General features: G+C 48.4%; 1 protein-coding gene across 1 annotated transcript; it reads right to left on the bottom strand.

The window, feature by feature from the left end:
* Window positions 1–4,310: 4,310 nt before the first annotated feature.
* Window positions 4,311–10,599, bottom strand: PPP1R27 (protein phosphatase 1 regulatory subunit 27). The gene is made up of 3 exons (XM_085617527.1): window positions 9,769–10,599; window positions 6,912–7,062; window positions 4,311–6,454 (listed from the first exon to the last, which is right to left on the bottom strand). The coding sequence occupies exons 1-3, from the start codon at window positions 9,956–9,958 to the stop codon at window positions 6,331–6,333; spliced, it is 465 nt and encodes a 154-aa protein (XP_085473653.1). The 5' UTR covers window positions 9,959–10,599; the 3' UTR covers window positions 4,311–6,330.
* Window positions 10,600–18,814: the final 8,215 nt, after the last annotated feature.

The raw sequence follows: 18,814 nt of genomic DNA on the forward strand, positions 1-18,814 counted from the left end.
CTGCCTACAAGAATAGAGTCAGCCCACAGCTTTCCACCAGGTCTGCCAAAGGGTGGACATATATGTTAAAAAGCAAAGGCCTGAGGGCGGAACCCAGAGGACTCCCGAGGACAGAGGGAGAGATTCTAACGTTGTATTTGTTGAGAAGAGATGGAATATGCGGTCTGTCAAGAAGGAGGAAATTCATGCCTAAGCCATGCCATGGAGGCCTAATTGGGTCAGTCTTTCTACGAGAATAGCATGTGACACAATGTCGAAAGCCGCACTGAGTTCTAATAGGATCAGAGTGGCTATGCCACCCGAATCCACAAGTCATCTTATGTGTTCTGTAGCTCCCAGAAGGCTATTTTCAGTACTGTGCCCTGCTCGGAAACTGGGCTAGGAGGGGTGGAGAGCGTCCTGACTTTCCACAAATAAGGGCAGCTGAGAATTTACATGTTTCTCTAGTATTTTGGAAAAGATGGGTAGTAGCGAAATAGGCCTAAAATTGGACCGATTGGCAGGGTCTAAATGGGTCTTTTGGAGCAAGGAGAGGACCATAACATGCTTCCAGGCCTGGGGCAATTCCTGCGTAAGGAGGAATTCAGGAGTTTTAGCACTATGGGCTGATTTCTGCCCCTTGGCCAATGGGGGACTTCCCTGGTCAAGAAAGAGTAATCACACGGGTCAAACAAGCTTTCACTATTGTCTTCTTCTCCGTTCTGGCTGTTCGGTGTTTATTTTTAACATCTACCCACAAGGGAGTAGTCCATTCACCCTTTCACTCATCGATCCATCCACCCTTTTACTCCCTTCATATATCCATCCTCCCTTTCACTCAACCAACCATCCTTTCACTCATCCATCCACCCTTGAACCCATGCTTCCACTCATCTATCCACTCATTAACCCTTTCACTCTGCCATCCTTTCACTCATGCATTCATCCATCACCCTTTCACTTTTCTGTCCATCCATTCACCCTTTCACTCATCCATCTATTCACCCTTTCACTCATCCATCTATCCACCCTTTCACTCATCCATCCACCAATCCTTCCTCTTTCATTCATTCATCTTTCTCATTCATCCATGCATCTATCCATCCACCCTTTCACTCGCTCATCCATCCACCATTTCACTCACACATCCATCCATCCATCCATTTACCCTTTTACTCATCCATCCATCCTTCCACTCCCTAATTCATAGCCCTTGTACTGCCCTGTCCATCCATTCACCCTTTCACTCATCCATCCGTCCACCCCTTCATCCATCTATCCTCCCTTTCACTCATCCATCCATTCTTTCACCTATCCATCCTTACATCCATCATTTCACTTATTTATCCATCCATCCTTTCACTCATCTATCTATCCACCCTTTTAACCCATCCATCCATCCAGCCAGCCTTTCACTCCATCTATCCATCCACTCATCCATCAATGTATCCTTTCACTCATTATCCATCCTTTCACTCACTCATCCATCCATCTTTTCTCTCATCATTCATCCAGCCTTTCACTCATCCATCCATTCGCCCTTTTACTCATCCATCCATTCATCCTTCCTACTGATCACTTTCCATCCTTTCACTCATTCATCCATTCATCTATCCATCCACTCTTTCACTCATCCATCCATCCATCCATGTTGATTATGCGACTTTGTCTGCCCCATTGCAGGAAGAAGAGGCTCATCGAGGACCCTGCTAAAGTGGGGGGAGGGAGTTGATGACACCCCTGTCAACCCACTTTCTCCTAATATCCCCCAAACGTATCAAAATTGGGGTCAATAGACAGGTGAGAAAAGAGTTTGAGGTCTGTGAAAAATGGTGGTGATGCAAACCTGGTGATGTGGTGTGAGTGCTGGGGAGGCGTGCTGAGAGAAGGCACAGATATATGTGAGAAAGCTTGGGGCAGCAAAAGGATGAGGTGGCAAAAACAAAAGGAAAATGAGAAGGAAGCACCAAAGAAATAAAAAAGAACTGGCGAGGAGAAGAGGAGAACCCAGGTAGATGAGGGAGGCAAGGGACCAGCATGGAAATATGATGGGAGCACTGGATTTGGGTGGATCAACCCACTAAAAAACATGGTTGGGGCATCATGGAGCAGTGGGATAGCTTCCGTGTGCATGTTTGAGGTGTGACACCCCCCAAATAAATGTATTCTTGGTTGGTGATTGGTTCATGAGACCCTTAGTCGGTCTGCTATGTCTGTGTTAGTTTTTCTTTGCCAACTCGATTTCTCTAAGCTGTGTTAACTTGTTGATGTTGTGAATGACAAACTGAAATATATAGATAGTGAATGGTTTGCTAGAAAAGTAGTAGATCTGCATCCATAGAAATACTCCATGAAAGTGTGCAAATGTGCTACTTTTTTGGAATAAACAAACACTGACAATAGTAAGTTTGGAAAGCTGCACCAGTCCTAGGCTTCTAGTCATACTACTGGCAATCAAAGACCCTAAGGTGATGGGACGCATGCTTGTAAATAGTCTAACCACTGTCAATAGCTTGGGGTAGCAGTCCAACCCATCGATTGTTCACCCACTGTACCACTCTAGGCAGAGGCCCACCTAATGCAGATTGGTACTGACCTGCTCCTCATGGGAGCTGTCTATTCTGAGCCTTGATCATCTCACCCCTTCACCTCACTGCTTTTTTTAGTTGGGAAATTTAAGATTCACACCCCTGAATCATCTCACTGACTAACCTGCTCCCCTGTCTAGGAGATGACGAGGAAGCACCAGGAGATGTAAATACAGCAGCACAGAGATGTGCTAAAAGGGCACCAGGAAGATGTGAGGAGGTGGGAGTAGGATTATTTGCACAGACGCAAGGGAGAAGTGACGGATTGGTGTGGGAGGCCAAGGAAATTGGAATGAGCCTGGTGAGGGAACCAAAGACATAAGAGGGAGCCAGGGTCATGTGTGGGGCTTAGGGCAATACATAGGGAGAGAGGTGGGCCTATGATAGCAGCAGGAAGCGCCATGCAGATGCTGGGGACAACACCGGGAAACTGGCATTGAGGAAATATGGAGAAAGCAATAGGGAGATCCTGAAAGAAACACAAGGAAACGAGTAAAAAAAAAACACCAGGAAGGAATGGAGGGAGCTCCAGGGAGTTGAGGTGGCAGTCCCAGCTAGATGCGGAGGGGCTGCAAGGGAAACACAGACAAGCGTTAGATGGATGCATACAGAATGCTGGGGTATTTGTGGTGGGCGAATGAAGGTGTGGAATGAGTATGCGGGAACTTATTCTTAGGAAGAAAGTGAACAATTATGGGGAAATCATATCATGTTGTCAAAATAACACCATTAAACAGAATGATTTTCTCACCCATCCTGGAACACCTGGAGAAATCAAGTAAATGCTCTTGGGGACTGATTCCTCACCTGTATCATTCTAAGCAAAATATGTATAGCAGACACCCGGATGCATGTGGACTAAACATGGGAATCATTTTAGGAAGGAATTTGGTAAAATCACATTTCCTACCATTGATTTTTGGGAATATAAATATCTGATTTATTTTAGTCCCTCTCTTCTCCACCCTCACTTTGGCTTCAAAAATGCCTCAGAGCACCCAGGCATGCAAACAGCACAACACCAAAAGCAGCTGTTCAGCTTTGAGGGCTCAATCCATGAAAGGTAATCACTAGAAGTGGGAATGTCCAATTAGGTATGGATGTTTACATGTGCTAGTAGCCTGATAAATAGGGACAAATGGAATGATGGGGACAAGAAGAGGCTCTCCCTATAAGTGTCTTTATATTATGAAGGAAGGCCGGTGGCTATATTGTCCATGCTCCATTAGGCTATTGGTCTAGAACATGGCCTGTCCCCAAGGCTATATCCCAAATAAAATACAGACAGATATTCCTCTGTGGTGAACTGGACAGTCCGCTCCTTTTGTTCCAATGAGAGGGCAAGCAGGGCATACAAGCGCTTCAATAAGGAGGGTAAACTCTGTTGAGGGGTTGGATACCTGCTCAGATCACCGATGAGTCTGGAGTTGAGCCACCACGGTCTGGTTCTTTCAGGGTTGTGTGGACGCTGATCCTCAAACTTGTGATCATCATTGGAATGTGGAGATTTTAGGAGCAGAGGCCGCTGAGACTGGTGCCTGTGCTAATCATAAGCTCAGATATGGGTGGCCGAATGGAGCATGGCATCTGTGCAAGACTGAGTGACTGCGGCAATGTATCTTCTACCTGGAGGTGGAGAACGAGGAAGACCCCTTGCACAGGCTCCAATACTGGGGGCAGGTCCCAGTGGCCCGTGATCAAGGCCAGAGCATACCTAATAAACTGTACAATTTCCAACACCAATTTTCACAAACATCAAATATGTTTAATTCACATAATTACAAATGGCTGTTTTCAAAAGGTTGCATTAAAAAAGCATCTCAATGTTCAAGACTGTTTCGTGGTTAAAAACGAAATTGTAGAAAATTAAATGGTTTAGTGAGGAACCTGTTTTGAATGTATGTCCGGATGGCAAAGGGGCATCTCTGTGTCTGTCCGAGAGAGGGGCTGGTCATTGGGAAAATAATGGGATTTCATGATGGGCTGCTGCCTTGAAAAGACCCGAACAATGCAGCACAGTAACAGGGAGTTGGAGAGTCGAGAATGCGGCCTGGTCAGTAGGGCTTGAGGTCTGGAGACTGACGAATGGACAGCAAGCCCTGACCACTGAGGTCAGAGGATGGACGCAGGGGCCTGAGGACAGGGCGCTGGCGCTTAAGAACCAGACATTGCGGCCTGAACACTGGAGCTTGAGAGTAGAAGCTGAGGTCTAAGGAATGGACACCCGAGGCCTGCATACTTGTTATTGTGGTCTACACATATGAATGTCCTTGTTCAACCGTCTCTTGGTGAGACCGTTTAGTAGCCCACCTTATCAAATGCCCAGGCACCTTGCCTACAACCCACCAACAGCTCATGCTTCCGGCATGCACAGCAGTGGCCTGCAGCGCCTTACCATGCCCCCTCACCCGAAGACATTCAGATCAAAAACATTATATACATAAGTACTTTCCACTTCTAATGTTCTATAAACTGGTCAACCGTGCTTTAAAAAAGTTTGTGAAATCAATTATATTGAGATTTTACAGGCCTTTGTCAAACTTGTACTGTCGTTGAGCCATGTGGAGGCACTCCTTCACAATTAGAGGATCAGTGAGTGAATTCACATCGCACTGATCTGACTGGCCCAGTGTCTATTCAGCCTGCAGACGCATTTCAGTACAGGGAAATGAAGCCGAGTGAACGTTTAAGTTATAGGTGTCCAATTATTATATATAAGGGACATTCCCAAATTTTCTGTTTTGGCTCCAGGTGCTAATGTCAGCTCTTAATGTGTCTCTTGAGGTGCTTTCATTTCTGTAAGGGTCTAGCTCAGAGAACTTTGTTGAGAGCCAGCATGCTATAGTTATAATATAGGGAAATGTTCCAAAGTGTCTATTTCATCTGGCCTAGATTTTGTGTTGTAAAAAGAAATACGGTTCTCCAGAGGTTCATGCTACATGCCCTGTCTTGTTGCAAAGGAGAACTTGCAAAGAAAGCATGTTGAGGCTCAAGGCGCTTGTTTGTTTACCAGAGGGGACGTACCTAATGGGTCTGTTTAGGCTCAAGGAATCACTTCAATTAATATACTGGACTCCTCTAGTGAAATGTTCAGGCTCTATACTCCTGTGTATTGAGTAGAGACTGGACAAACAAGTCTGTTCATGCTCTGTGTGGTTGCTATAGGGGTTGTAGTCCAGATTGTTTGTTCATACTGGGAAAGTGACTAGGTTTTGGGCCATCATGAGGCGGTTTAATGTTATTCTAATGATATGTTATTGCAATAGGAATTCTGGCCCAGGAGACTTTGATTTCTCAGTTGATGGCTGCCCACACAGTCTCTTTAGGCATCCATGTTTTCTCTAAAGCATACTTTCCTGGGTCAGGCCTTTGGCTCTGGTGTGTTTTTTATATTTGTGACACACCTCTTTTGACTCTCAACATGTTGACTGAGACATGCGTTCCGCATCCATCTTTACCAAATTACTGCTAGTTCATGGTTAGATGTGTCTCCTTGTACACATCTGGCTGCACTCACGATGAGTCTGTGCGCTGTTTGATTTACAGTGTAGGCGGTGCCTCTCGTCTAATGGGCAGTGTTGCTGTTTCTTCAGAGATTCTCATCACGTTTAACCTACAATCCAGTGCTCCGTATAAGCGTCAGCAAGGCGTGGCATCTCAATGCCTAGCTCAGCGTTTGGTCCTCAAAGGGCAAATATTACCCCCCGACTTGACTGTGAGGGTAGAACAAGAGTTCTCCTGGTGATGGACCAGCCAACCTTTTTCAGTCTGCCCCCTCCAGTTTGAAGAGTTCCCTCAGTTCTTTACAGTCTGGATCAATGAGGTCAGACGGCTTCTCGCCTTCGTTGTTGGTGACATCAAGTTTGGCGCCGAGAGAGATGAGGTATCTGCAGTATGAACAAAGAAGCAGAAGTCAGAAGGGGACAGCGCTCTCCTCACATTGTCACAGCCGGAGAAAGCTCACACTACCGGCTCCGTGCAGCACTAATAGGACTCTGCAACAGGAGGTGTGGACCAATGGTACAGTGCTGGCAGGGAAATGCTGGCAAAAGATCCACTTGCGGCACTTCTAGAGTGCTGACAGTGGTCACCTGGAACAATGATGACAGTGCTAGAGTCATGCAGGACAGACAATGCAGTACAGAAAGAAGTTCACAGTAGGCTTTGTATAGCACTGACAAGACACTGCTGGAGGAAGTTCATACTGCTAGAAGCATACACTCTATGATGAAGGACTTTACTTGGGCCAAGGGGGCTCCATTCTCCCGCTGGGTTGTGGGGCTTGAGGACACGGAGTACAACCTGGGGACATGGACAGTGCACAAAGGTGGTCCCTCTGCTCACCTGGCAATGTCAGCGTGGCCCTCACCGCAGGCCACATGGAGGGCGGTCCCTCCACTCTCGTCTTGTTGGTGAATGTCAGCGCCATATTTTATCAGAAGTTTCACACATTCCAAGTTTCCTGCAAGAACCGCTTCATGCATGGCCGCCATGCCTGCGGAGGACAGCACACAGTTGTCAAACTCTACATAGGAACAACATCTTGACAATATAAGAGCTGCCCGCGGCCCAATACTCTCACCAGGCTTATCTTTATAAGGAATGCAGGGGTGTGTGTGGTTGAATACCCACCCTCTTTCCCCACCCTAGTCTTAATTTTGACCAACAGCTGCTTATGCAGCGCCCTTTTCTTCCTCCCCTTTGAGCTGCACTGAGGTCATGGTCTATATTAGGAATCAAAATATTAGCCTGCCATGGGAACCGGTCAGGAGGGAGAAATCAGTGTAAGTAGAGAAGGAAGGCCAAGGGAAGCGGAAAACAGAGACGAGGATGGAGAGGCAGACAAGAGAACAAAACAAGCATTAATCCATGGGCTGTAGCTTTTTCCGCACCTAATTAGATCTGTAAACTCCTAAACGAGACACACATCCACAGGGTGCCTCTTAGAAACAACAGAAAAACGTCAATTCACACAGAACTGACTCAGCAGCATTGAGGACTAGATGATCAGCAACCAGCTATAAGTTCATAAACATAAGCCGGCCTAAAAACTCCATCCTGAACCCCACTATGAACTTCAACCCCACAAATAAACAAGTAGAAAGCATTAGGGTCATCAGGGAAAACCCATCCACAGGACCAAACCTTGCCATCAAGTAACATCTCTCCACATTAAAACAATCCTCACTGTTAGGGACACACAAAAAACGTATGTACAGAGCCTAGACTCAACTTTGACCCTACCACAAACAAGACTAACCCACAATGAAAGAAATACAGGGTCCAGGTGGACCAAAATCCACACACAAAAAACTAAGCTCAGCTTCATTTCATGATAAGCAAGACTAACCAAATAACAAAACAAGCAGAGTCTGGGGTGGTCTTGGACAGAAACCCATCCTAAGAAACGAACTCGAGTGTACCCATGAAATAAAAAGACCTCCCTCCAAAATGAAAAACGTCGAGTCATTTTGGAAATTAACGCACCTGCAGAATACAAACACAATATTAAAATAACCACATCTACATTGAAACAACCTGGTCTTATGGATTGTTATAATAAATAAATACTCAAGCTGAAACAATCTCACCAGAAACACCTTCACGCAAAAAAAGGTGAAGGTGTTGGGGCCATCAGGGTAAAACAACTGCTGATATAACGCGATCACCTCATTTCATTCCTGTCTCAGCTGGAACAGAAGCAGGCATATTCATGGGCAAACAAAACACATGCGCACCTTAAATAGCAGCTACAACAGCATTACACATACTCAAGCTTCGCACCGCTTATCAAAGGGATACCTGACCACTACTGCCATTTCTCCAATGCTACCCAGAGTTGACATCAATAAAGGACTGAATGTCAAGAGGATGGGCTATTTAAGTTCCACACAGGAAGCCATCCAACATGCAGCAGCTATACTCCACAATCTAAAAATGCAAAAACAAGCACCAGCTGCCACCCTGCAAAAAAAAAAAAAAACTACTCCACTGGCAAGATATATCTAAAGTTAACACATTCTAGAGCAACCTGTCCTCAGGAACAGTAACATTGACATGATCCATAGACCATCCTGCCACCATTCCACCACCTAAACTTCATAGTAACAGGCCTCAGTTTCCGTATGAAGAACAGAGGAAGGGAGGACGGAAAGGAAAGAAGGGAAGGAAGAAAAAAGGCAAGGAAGAGACTGAAATAATGTGGGATGGAAGGAGAGCATCACAACATTGTACAGCTCTCAGTCAAGGACATCAGTCAGACAAAGAGACTAGACACCTGAAGGGGACATGTCAGTCCAGTGTAAAATATTTGTAGATGGACAGACAGACTCGGGGAAGCATTCTCGTGGTCGACTGCACACCAATGCCAAAGAGACACCACCAGATTACCCTCTGCGTCAAACTGGACACTGGGCAGATGGCTCACAAAGCACGATGAGCCCAGGGTGGAGCCCGCATTGTGCATAAACCTGAACTCGGCATGGTCGTGACTGGCAGCGAGCACGCAATTATTTTAAGGTTTTAAGACTATTTTTTTCCATTCGAAATGGCCAATGAAACCCATTTGTTACCATTATATGTTAAGCATGGGGGTGAAAGACACACTAATATGGACCCTATAGATACATGGCATTGCCTGCAGAGTCACATGCATTGCCGGCACCGCTGCTTGCCTGCCACTCTCTATCTCTCGGCTGCCACTCTCTCTCGCCAGACTTCCCTCCTCCCCTCGCATTTAGCAGGTTAGGCGTGTTTGTCACCGAGCTCCTGGTCACCGGGACACCATGTTTCTACCCTTCTTCTTCATTTTATAACCATGCATGTTCTGGTAGTTCGTTCTTTCTGTGCTTGCGTTGAAACAGTTGGCATGGCACACCTGATGCCAATGATTTGTAACAAAAGACCCAGGCAGGAAACAAGGTGCCCTCATGACATTGAACAAGATGGCAGCCCAGCTGTTCCCAACTCCTTACAAGACCAGTAATGGCCATTTCACTGCTGTCCAGCAAGTCCTCTTTCCATTTCTTTGCTGCGCCCTCCATTCACAGCTTGTAAGCTGCCCCCTTATCCCCACCCATGGCTGGAAGGGACCCGTGCCACTAGCCCCTCGCTAACTCCCTATCCCTGTGGTCTCTGCCCATTCCTCCGTGCTGGTCTGTTCCCTCTTCACGTCTCGCGCTCGCCCCCTACGGGCACTCACCTGAAAGGTAAATGGTGTCCAGCGTGACCTTGCGGGCGCGGATGAAGCGGCCCACCTGCTCCAGGTCACCCTGTCGGATGTGGTCCTGAAACACAATGTCGTTGGGAAAGCGGACAGTGCGAGCTGGCTTGATGCTGGCCGTGTACCTGTGTCGGGGCCGGGGGGAAGCGGACGGGTAATAAAACTTCATCCTGCGAGACGAAGGGAGCTGGGGACTGGAAGAGGCAGCCAGGGGTCCGTCCGGTGCCCTCTGGGAAGGAGGCCTTCCAAAGAGCTTGTTTTTTCCACACAGAGTTCTTACTCTACTTAGAAGGGAAGCAGTCCTCGACTCCCAGCTCTAACTGTTTACATAATGTGCGTATTTTCTGCACGGCAGGTTGGGGGTCCTTGGCTTCGCCTGCTCCTACAGATCAGAAGCCCCCGAGCTTCCCCCGAAGCGAGTAAGGCTCCTGTATTCCAGCGTCGGTGCTGTCTCCAAGAGTTCACCCCCAGTGATGGCGTCACCAACCAGGTCTTTGTGAGGGGTTCTTGAGTTCCAATGACTGAGCTTTGGATTCACACCCTATTAGGATTTGCACTTCTTGTGACGGAGCAGCTCTCTACTTTCCCCTACAAATGTATTTGGGTTCAACTCCTGAAATCCCAATGACGTCCTTGTGTGCCAGACGTCCCTTTGTGCTTGGTGATGACAGCTCGGCTTCCAGTGCCTAGTTCTCCCCTCCGATGCCTCGAGGCGCTCAACCTGCAATTTCTCCAGGTTCCGTCAGGCAGCCTTCACCCACCCTACTTTATACCCTCCGGCTTCTCTATTTCTGGGGCCCACCTCATGCTGCGGGTAACTGAGCCTCTGCACCAGCTGATGGCTCAACTTTCTGAGTGAGAGCCCAGCTGACGCCCGCCCTGCACCACCTCTTCCGGACAGAACAACTTGTTTTTATGCCGCGGGTTACCACAGTGGCCGATTGTAGCGCTGTAAATAACAGGTGGCAGTCCCACACCGCTAGCCCCAAAATCTCAGCGGTCCCTGTTTTATTGAGCTGCAGGGTGAACAATGTTTGCATTCACCAAGTTGGTTCTGGGAATTGCACGCCAACTCTGGGGAAGGGGACATTTTAAACCACCGGGACGGCGCAGTCGGGCAGGAGGCGATCTAGGCGCGTGCAGTCCCTCAGGCCCGTGGCAGGGCACTGCCCTTTAGACGAGGAACCCGTGAACTATCACTCACTTCACTTCACCCATCCTGCCCTGATTGTTCGGGAAATACACTCATATGCAGCTTTTCTCCCACTTACTCTCGATTATCTGCTTTTAATTCTTCCTAGGTTGTGCCTGCGACTGGTAACTGTTTCCTTGTAAAGCGTTCCGATGTCTACAGGCCATATCCGCGCTATAAAACCCCCCCCAAATAAATTAAACACATGCTGTAATCCAGTGCAGCCCGGCTGGGGGCAGCAAAGGCAGGTCACAAGACTAGCAAGGCCAAGGCCTCTGCTGCTGGGCACCATGTGGTGCCACAGAAAACAGCCCTGGCAGAGAAGAGCCCAGAGCCACCACCGCGCAAGATAAGCTGAGAAGACGCGAAACAAGGCCATAGGTGCCAGAGATGGGGAGGCGCAGTGTCTTCCAGTACATCTCTAGAACATGAGAGCCCAGAGCCACCACCGCGCAAGATAAGCTGAGAAGACGCGACACAAGGCCACAGGTGCCAGAGATGGGGAGGCGCAGTGTCTTCCAGTACATCTCTAGAACATGAGAGCACAGAGCCACCACCGCGCAAGATAAGCTGAGAAGACGCGACACAAGGCCACAGGTGCCAGAGATGGGGAGGCGCAGTGTCTTCCAGTACATCTCTAGAACATGAGAGCCCAGAGCCACCACCGCGCAAGATAAGCTGAGAAGACGCGACACAAGGCCACAGGTGCCAGAGATGGGGAGGCGCAGTGTCTTCCAGTACATCTCTAGAACATGAGAGCCCAGAGCCACCACCGCGCAAGATAAGCTGAGAAGACGCGACACAAGGCCACAGGTGCCAGAGATGGGGAGGCGCAGTGTCTTCCAGTACATCTCTAGAACATGAGAGCCCAGAGCCACCACCGCGCAAGATAAGCTGAGAAGACGCGACACAAGGCCACAGGTGCCAGTAATGGGGAGGCGCAGTGTCTTCCAGTACATCTCTAGAACATGAGAGCACAGAGCCACCACCGCGCAAGATAAGCTGAGAAGACGCGACACAAGGCCACAGGTGCCAGTAATGGGGAGGCGCAGTGTCTTCCAGTACATCTCTAGAACATGAGAGCACAGAGCCACCACCGCGCAAGATAAGCTGAGAAGACGCGACACAAGGCCACAGGTGCCAGAGATGGGGAGGCGCAGTGTCTTCCAGTACATCTCTAGAACATGAGAGCACAGAGCCAGTGCACCCAGCGCAGCCCTGACATCCAGGAATACAGAATGCCGGTAAATCTCTGGCGGGCACCAGCTGCCAATACTGGCCTGTGGCACAGGAGAGTGCAGGCCATGAGGACATCTCTAGGACAGGAGAACAAGCACTGCTATAAGTCATGGCATGGGCTATCAGTGCAGCCCAGCCATAGGAGAGCACAGACTGTCAGGACAATTCAGGCTCAGAAGAGTATAGAACGTTTATGCTGGCTTCTAATACTGCAAACACACAAATGGTGACGGGAGAAATGCTTGCAACAAGTCTAAGGTGACGGAAGAAATGCTTACAACAAGTCTAAGGTAACAGGAGAAATGCTTACAGCAAGTCTAACCACAGGCAATTACTTGGGTAGCATTCCAACCTATTATTCTTTTGCCCACCATGCCACCTCTGTTTGGACTCAGCCATATGCAAATTAGTCTTGACCCTGCTCCAATAGGAACAGTCCAGCCTGAACTGCCAGGCCAGGCCCTCCCTGAACCAGAACACAAGCAACCCAAGACTGGTTTCACCCTGATTGGAGCTAGTCAATTGGGTGTAGTGTGGTTCAAATGGCACAGTGAGCAAGGGACCCACACCTGGGCATACCCTTTCCACTTAGGGAGTTACATCAAACAGACAAAAGGTGATGGGAGAAATGCTTGCAACACGTCTAACCACTGGCAATCACTCAGGGTAGCTTTCCAACCCATCGTTCATTTGCTCACTATGCCATCTCAGTTTGGACCCAGTTATATGCAAATCAGCCTTGATCTTGCTCTAACAGGAACAGTCCAGTCTGAACTGCCAGGCTAGGTCCTTCCTGAAGCGGAACACAAGCAACCCAAGACCGGTTTCTTTTTGCTTGGGGCTCATCAGTCGGTGTAGCTTGGTTCAAGAGGAACAGTGAGCACAGGACTCGCGTCTGGGCATACCTTTGCCATTACTGTGGCATAGGGAAGCTCGTGTTGGTATGCAGCCTTATAGTGCCATGAGTATATACTATACAGAACAAGTATGGAAAAGTGCCCACCTCGCAGCCTGGTGGTGGCAGCGTACATGCCCATCACTCCTGTGCTCTTGACCTTCTGGAACTTGCCTCTCCCGCACCTTACTATTCATTCAAGACCAGACTTATGGGACCGTACGTGGATGCCAAAGCATCTTTCCCCGCACTCAGCAATACAGAAACTATAACTGGGAGGCAAGACCAACCAAGTGCAATTTCCAGTAGTGCCAAGTCTGTAAAGTCCGTTCATTGAGTCACAGGACCAACAGGGGTTACTCGGCACTAGCCGAGGTGGTTGAGCTCATTTTCTGCAGGTGTCCGGGGGCTCATTGTACAATGATTCTGCATACTGGGCCAAGTACAACCCATTCCACACTTGACTCTCAGGGAAGCAATAGCGAGCATTCAGAGGCTTCCCCGGAACATATGTGGGGGGTCAGGAACTCAGAACTCAACATTTAATCGACAGACAATAAAGTATTTTCTAACCTAATAGTATATCAGTGAAAGAAAGTTCTTTAATCACAGTACTTAACACTTCATAGCACCTGTTAGAAGGTGGTTCTGACACTATGGGCCGCCTGGATTTTTCACTTTTTGAGCACCTAATTGTTGAGCTTTTACTGTGGGGGAGCCTCATAAGTTCGGACTCACCCACAGTGAACTCAGGATGTAAGAGACTGCATGGGTATTTTACTGGTGTTCCCCTGGCTTGACCAGGCCACTGTGCAGCAGCTGGAGTAAGGGACACCGGGCTGGTTACATGCAGACACATGTGTACATTTGTGTGCACACGTGTACGGGCTGCACAAGGGAGATTTCTAGCGTGCGCAGTCCAGGAGCAGCTACAAAGTGAATGGTGTGGCAGGACTTATGCAGTATTGGGTGGTGACATGGAATAGGCTTTATACCCTGGAAAGAAACATGCCAGGGAAAGTCAGTGTGTTTTACTGTGTTTTCACTTCATTATTCCCCTAAGGGAATGTGGGGCCCATGGCTAGATTAACGTCCTACAGTTTCCAGACACGCACTAAAGTCCATTGTCTTGGAGGTGAAAAGAAGTATTCTGCAGCGTCCAAAGTCATATTTGTACTGCTTTTGGGTCATCCAGAACTGTCATAGTTCTCTGAGCCAGCCAGGACCAGACCCAGGCTGAGGGCTGACCTCAGCTGGATGGATTTATAACCTTTCTTCCACAAGCTAGGGCCTCCTCTCCACGAAGAGAAGATGGGAGGGGCTACAGGCTCATTAATTAGCAGCTGTCACTGGGTGCCAGGCACCAGGCTGCACCAAGGAGGTAAGGCAGCGTGGGCGAAAGGGGCTTCAGAGACATGTGGCCAGAAACCCTGGACGACGCCGTTTTGAACAAGCTCAGAGGCTGGACAAGAAGGAGGGAGCAGGGGCAGGGACGTGATGTGTCGCAGTTTGATAGGACCAACAGAGACTTCCTGCCAGCCCCCTACTCAACTTTTAAAAAGTGCTTGCACAGGAAGAGAAGCTCTCTCTGGGGTGTGGTCGGCTGAGGCTGAAGGTGCTGGAGCCTGGCGCAATGGGCAGTTGGAAGGAGAGACCCCCTGCCTGCCCCCAGGACCCTATCAGCACCAAAAGAGCCCAGGACTGGTGCACAGAAGCAGGGGCCTCTGCGCAGGGAGAAGAGAGGCCCAGAAGGAGAGCCTGGCAAAATGCTGGCGCAGGGAGCCAGTGAAGACAGCACACTGCTGAATCTACCCTCTCAGAGACCCAGAGGGCAGAGGAGAGTGTTCTCAGTGGCTGGGGCTGGTAAAGAGGAGCAGGAAGCGCCCCATAATGCCTCGCCAGGCATTTGGAAATCTGCAGTTTTGGTGCTTTGTGGCCCCCAGAGGAGGGGGTCACCCTCACTTGTGAAAAGGTGCTGGGGGAGCTGCTGGAGAAGCGCAGTCTTTCCACCCCCCAGCACGAAGAAATCTGCTGTTTTGGTGCCTGGTGGCCCCAGAGGAGGGGGTCACCCTCATGTGTGAAAAGGGGTGCAGGGGGCTGCAGGAGCACCGCAGCCTCCCCCAGCATAAAGAAGAACAGTCCACCCATAAGTTTCACGGGGCATCTGAAAGAATAACCCCTCAAGGGCTCAGCCAGCCTTTAACACCTTCTAGGCTGGAACTTATGTTCTACAACTGAGGGTGTACTATGAAGTGCATCATGGAGTGAAGGGCTGAGTTGGGGATGTCTGGAGAAGGGCATCCCCTGGAGGTGAAGTGGTGTAATTGCACCGAAATGCATTTACTATTGGTTATTTCTTTTTAGGTGGACTGGAAGTCACACGTGTAAAGTGAAGTACCTGTGTAAGGTGATGTTAAGCTAAATGGAGTTATGTTGCTGGACCTTCCTGCTAGGGGGTTTGGCTGTATTTACGTAATCCCATGCTTTTACCTGTGATTCCTTTTAAAGTGAAGAGGCGCACTGCAGGAGAAGTGTAGTTGCCAGGAGTACTTCTTTTGAAGGGACTGTAAGTCACATGTGTAAGGAGATGTCATAAGCCAAGTGGGGCTATGTTGCCAGACAGTCCTGCTAGGGTGTCTGGCTGTATATGCGCAATCCTGTGATTTAATCTGTGATACCTTTAGGTGCTGTAATTGCAATGAATTCAAATGATCAACCAAGTTGATGAGTACTGTCATTCTAAAGTGTGCGTAAACATGGATTCTTGCTGCTGCGCTTAGGTGAAGACCCCAGACTGCTAGCCCTTAAGATATAGAGGTGCATACTTTATGGTCAGTAGGAGATGCTCAGTCAGGGTCATGTGTCACCAAGGCAGGTTTACCCCTTTTTAATGCTTGTTGAGGTAATGGGGTGGGTCGCCACTGGGATGGTGCCAGTGCGCAGGGCCCTCGCTCCAGGTTATGTTCAACTATCTGCATTGGGGGCAAGTTGATGTTCATACATGGGAGTGGTGGTACTAGACCCCACCCCCCCTTTGCCGGAGGGGTGGAGATGTTATGCAATGTCACAAAGTAATTCCAACATCTTATGTATATTTGTAAATTGGTGCATAGTATTGAGTAGTGTGTGTGTTTAATAAATGTACTCTTACAAAGCAAAGTACAGACTGGACAATCAATTATTGAGTGTTATTTTTGTGCACCTGCAAATGGCGATTACTAGCCCACACCACCTCCCTTGAGTAAGCCTCAGACTGCTCTGCAACGCTACCCTCTGAGAGTGAGGTGCTACAATTGGGTGTTTGGTTCCCAGTGAAGGACACATTTAGTCATGTTATTTGTGCAGGCCTCACAGATGCTGCCTCGTTTTCAAACAGCACCTTTTAGGGAAATGCAATATACGTTTAAAATCCTGCTCGTGATTCTAGGTGCTACACCCTTCAGAACCTACACCCTGCTAATGGAGTTCTGCAGTGGCTGTGGTCCCCCGCTTCTAATTGCAGACACAGTGCAGCCTACACTCCGGTTGATTAACTCAATAAACCCAAAGACATATGAGTCCAACGGTTTAGTTTGCTTTTCACTTCCATCAATATTTATACAGAAACTGTTTTAGTTCATGCTCCAGGCTTTAGTCCACCTCCCAAGTTCTCATTCACACTCAGTTCTTATGCCCCACTGTTACCTGCTTTTGGCATCTGGAGCCCTCATGGGTGGAGTATGTTTTTGTGCAGCAGATCTGCTCCTGCAGTGGCAGCTTTGGAGCGGTCAGGGCTGCGGCGCCCTAAGACCCACACCAACTGAACACATTTCTCCTCCTCCCCACACTTCTATTCCTAATGTATTGGTCAACTATTAAAATTTCCTACTATTCTACGAAAGTGGACCTAGACCGCTCAACAGTCTTTTTCTCATAGCACTTGGCTGTGTCCTGCATTATACAGTTCACCCCATGTTGCCATGCCCTAAGGCCACCCAACAGGCACACCATCCTTAAACATTAATGTGAGAAAGTGGATTACTAGTTGAGGTGGTTGTGAGACTTACCCAAGTAACAATGTCACTATTCTGTATCAGGTGCAGTTATGTTACTTTGATTTAAACCACAGCTCAGTCCTGGATAGGTGTGGAGAGCAGTCATGCTTAACTCTAAAAATGACAAATATCAGATCAGGAGATATGATGATTTAGGAGTTTTGAAGTTTACTAGCACCAAAAAAAACCACAAAACACCAACCGCGTGTATCTGGTAGCGCTAGATCAAGGAAAAGTTAAAAGTTAAGACTGACCATGATGGAGCGGCTACAGGGACCAGGTTCGTTCTGGTGAAAAGTTTACCTGCTGACTTAGTCCCATTTCCTGGAGCAAGTCAGATACAGCAGGCTGCCTGCTGTATCTGACTGAGGACTTGACGACAGGGTGCTGCTTGGCATTGGTCCAAGTGAAATCCTCCACAATGGGGCGTAGAAACGTCTCTGGAAGTCGAGCTGCTTTCAGCGGGGCAAACCAGAACATTGAATCCTACTGGCAATGTGATGATGGCCACTGAGGTTCAGAGATGGGTCCGTGGTAGCCTCTGGTTCTTTTGTGAAACGTTTTTTTAAGTGTCCACTTTTGCACTCTTGAGAGGGAGAGTGCATGCTATAAGACCAACCAAGGGTCCAGGACATTTTCAACACCATTTGGTGAGTTAGGATTCATAATCCCCGAAGCAATCAGCAGGGTCCAGGGCAAAACCAGTTGGAACTGGTCAGCTGGGCTCTTCTTTGTTGCAGGGTTCTTGCCGCATTTTGTGTTCCTGCTGCTTATAGGAGGCTAAACAACTAGCCTCTGGAGACCACTCTTCTGTCCTGTGTTCAAGTGGGAGCGGATCTAGCCCTTGTGGTTTTCCCCCACAAGTAGAATAGCAGGCTCAGTCCCTTGGTTTAGCAGGTGTTGTCCTTCTTCTGTTTCCACAGGTTCAGCAGCCTGGTGATGGCAGCGTACATGCCCATCACTACTGTGCTCTTGACCTTCTGGAACTTGCCTCTCCCGCACCTTACTATTCATTCAAGACCAGACTTATGGGACCGTACGTGGATGCCAAAGCATCTTTACCCGCACTCAGCAATACAGAAACTATAACTGGGAGGCAAGACCAACCAAGTGCAATTTCCAGTAGTGCCAAGTCTGTAAAATCCATTCATTGAGTCACAGGACCAACAGGGGTTACTCGGCACTAGCCGAGGTGGTTGAGCTCATTTTCTGCAGGTGTCCGGGGGCTCATTGTACAATGATTCTGCATACTGGGCCAAGTACAACCCATTCCACACTTGACTCTCAGGGAAGCAATAGCGAGCATTCAGAGGCTTCCCCGGAACATATGTGGGGGGTCAGGAACTCAGAACTCAACAATTAATCGACAGACAATAAAGTATTTTCTAACCTAATAGTATATCAGTGAAAGAAAGTTCTTTAATCACAGTACTTAACACTTCATAGCACCTGTTAGAAGGTGGTTCTGACACTATGGGCCGCCTGGATTTTTCACTTTTTGAGTTTTTACTGTGGGGGAGCCTCATAAGTTGGGACTCACCCACAGTGAACTCAGGATGTAAGAGACTGCATGGGGATTTTACTGGTGTTTCCCTGGCTTGACCAGGCCACTGTGCAGCAGCTGGAGTAAGGGACACCGGGCTGGTTACATGCAGACACATGTGT

This window comes from Triturus cristatus, chromosome 7 (assembly GCF_964204655.1).
Source record: "Triturus cristatus chromosome 7, aTriCri1.1, whole genome shotgun sequence".
In the NCBI taxonomy this organism is placed as follows: domain Eukaryota; kingdom Metazoa; phylum Chordata; class Amphibia; order Caudata; family Salamandridae; genus Triturus; species Triturus cristatus.